General features: G+C 41.1%; 1 protein-coding gene across 1 annotated transcript in view; it reads right to left on the bottom strand.

The window, feature by feature from the left end:
- Positions 1-2217, bottom strand: part of LOC101646855 (calcium-binding mitochondrial carrier protein SCaMC-1-like) — a 61796-nt gene that overhangs the window by 3665 nt on the left and 55914 nt on the right. The window contains 1 exon segment of the mRNA XM_013003885.2: positions 6-73. Within this exon segment, the coding sequence (XP_012859339.1) occupies positions 6-73 (68 nt within the window).

The following is a 2217-nucleotide window of genomic DNA, read 5'->3' as shown; positions in this document are numbered from 1 at the left end:
GAAGCTTCTTGCCACAGTCAATCACCCCTGAATACTGTCCAGTTTGACCTACAGCCAGTCTGGTCTTTAGAACCTAAATGTGAAAGAATACAGCAAAAATTGATCAGATTGTCCTAACTCATCTAGCAATCTGTGAGCTGGTACTTCACAATGTCTACAAATGATCATCAAAAAGAAATCTTAAACTTACTTTTGACTTCTTAATAACTGAATATTATGACCATCAGACAGTATAAAACGTTATCCACACAGGAAAATAGAATGAATCCCTGTAGCTTTGAATGCACTGCTTCAATGTGTTGTGAGACAAGTTATAAAACAAAGCCATTTGCGATAATATTACTTCTAAATAAAGTAACTATGGCCAAAATTCAAGATAAAAAATACATGTATGTAAAAATTATTTGATGTATGTTTAAAACATACTTTCTCTTACAACTGTAATAAGTAACAGTGAACCTATAAATTTATGTACTATGATTTGGGCATTTTGTGCTCATAAAACTGTGACATGACAGGAACTATAAGGACAGTCCAAACCAAACTCACTGCCATCGAGTCAATTTGACTCATAGTGATCCCACAGGGCAGGGTAGAACTGTGGGCTCCAATCATCTGTATATGATCAATATTCTTATGCCACTGTAATTCTCCTGATAGACAATGTAGGGGACTTTAAGGTCACAGTGATTAAGAACAAATTTTAGATTCTCTTCTGATAACCACTTTGATGTGTCTTTTGTCCTTTATTATTATTATTATTAAAGGATCATTTTATTTGGAGCTCTTACAACTTTTATAACAATCCATACATCAATTGTATCAAGCCTATTTGTACATATGTTGCCATCATTATTTTCTAAACATTTACTTTCTATTTGAACCCTTGGTATCAGCTCCTTCTTTTACCCCCCCTCCTCCCCTCCCACTCTGGTGACCCCTTGATAAAGTATAAATTATTATTATTTTCATATCTTACACCTACTGCTATCTTCCTTCCCCCAGTTTCTGTTGTTCATCACCCTAGAGGTCTGGGGTGGTTATGTGTGCATCACTGCGATTGGTTCCCATTTTCTCCCTTCCTCTCTCCACCTTCCCCCTACCCTGCTGGCATCGCTACTCCCATTCCTGTTCCTGGATTCCATGTGTTGTGAAATCTTATCTCCTCTCTGTACCTGTATACATGCTCCAGTCTAGCCTGCAGTAAAAGGGGGACTGGGGCCATGATAGTGAGGGGTGAGGAAGCCTCAAGGAACCAGAGGAATATTGTGTGTTTCATTGGTGCCACTTTGCACCTTGTTTGACTCATCCCTTCCTTGTGACCCTTCTGTGAGGGGATGTCCCATTGTCTACAGATTGATTTGGGGTCTCTGCTCTGAGCCCCTTGTTCTCAACAGTATGGTTTTCTATTTGTTTGTTGTCCTCTGATTCCTGTTACCTGATCCTGTGAAAACCTCACAATCCCATATGCTGGTGTGCTTCTTCCATGTAGGCTTGCTGCTTCTCTCCTAGATGGCTGCTTGTTTATCTTCAAGCTCTTAAGACCCCAGACGCCTTATCTTTGAATAGCTGGGCACCATCACCTTTCTTCACCACACTTGCTTATGCACCCATTTTGTCTTCAGAGATTGTGCCGGGAGGGTGAGCATCATGGAATGCCAGGTTGTTAAAGTGTTTTTGCGTTGAGGCAGGGCTTAAGCAGATGCCCAAGTCCGTCCACTACCTCAGTGTATAGCCATATAAATATATGTACAGAGGCCAATACCTCTATTTTTTAAATTATTTTGTTCGGGACTCATACAATTGTTATCACAATCCATACATGCATCCATTGTGTCAAGCACTTATGTACATTTGTTGCCCTCATCATTCTCAAAATATTTGCCTTCCACTTTAGCCCTTAATATCAGTTGCTCATTTTCCCCCTCCCTCCCCACTCGCCCACTCCCTCATGAACCATTCATAATTCATAACTTATTACAGTTTTGTCATAAGTTACACTGTCTGACGTCTCTCCCCACCCCTTCTCTGCTGCCCCTCCCACAGAGAGGAGGCAATACTTAGATTCTTATAATCGGTTCCCCCTTTCTACCCCACATTCCCTTCACCCTCCAGGACTCGCCCCTCTCACCACTGGTCCTGAAGGAGTCATCTATACTGGATTCCCTGTGTTTCCAGTTGCTATCTGTACAATGTACATCCTCTGGTCTAGCCAGA

This window comes from Echinops telfairi, unplaced genomic scaffold, assembly GCF_000313985.2.
Source record: "Echinops telfairi isolate 266 unplaced genomic scaffold, ASM31398v2 ScPeMD7_443;HRSCAF=831, whole genome shotgun sequence".
Taxonomy (NCBI): domain Eukaryota; kingdom Metazoa; phylum Chordata; class Mammalia; order Afrosoricida; family Tenrecidae; genus Echinops; species Echinops telfairi.
This window is presented reverse-complemented; position numbering and strand designations above follow the sequence as displayed.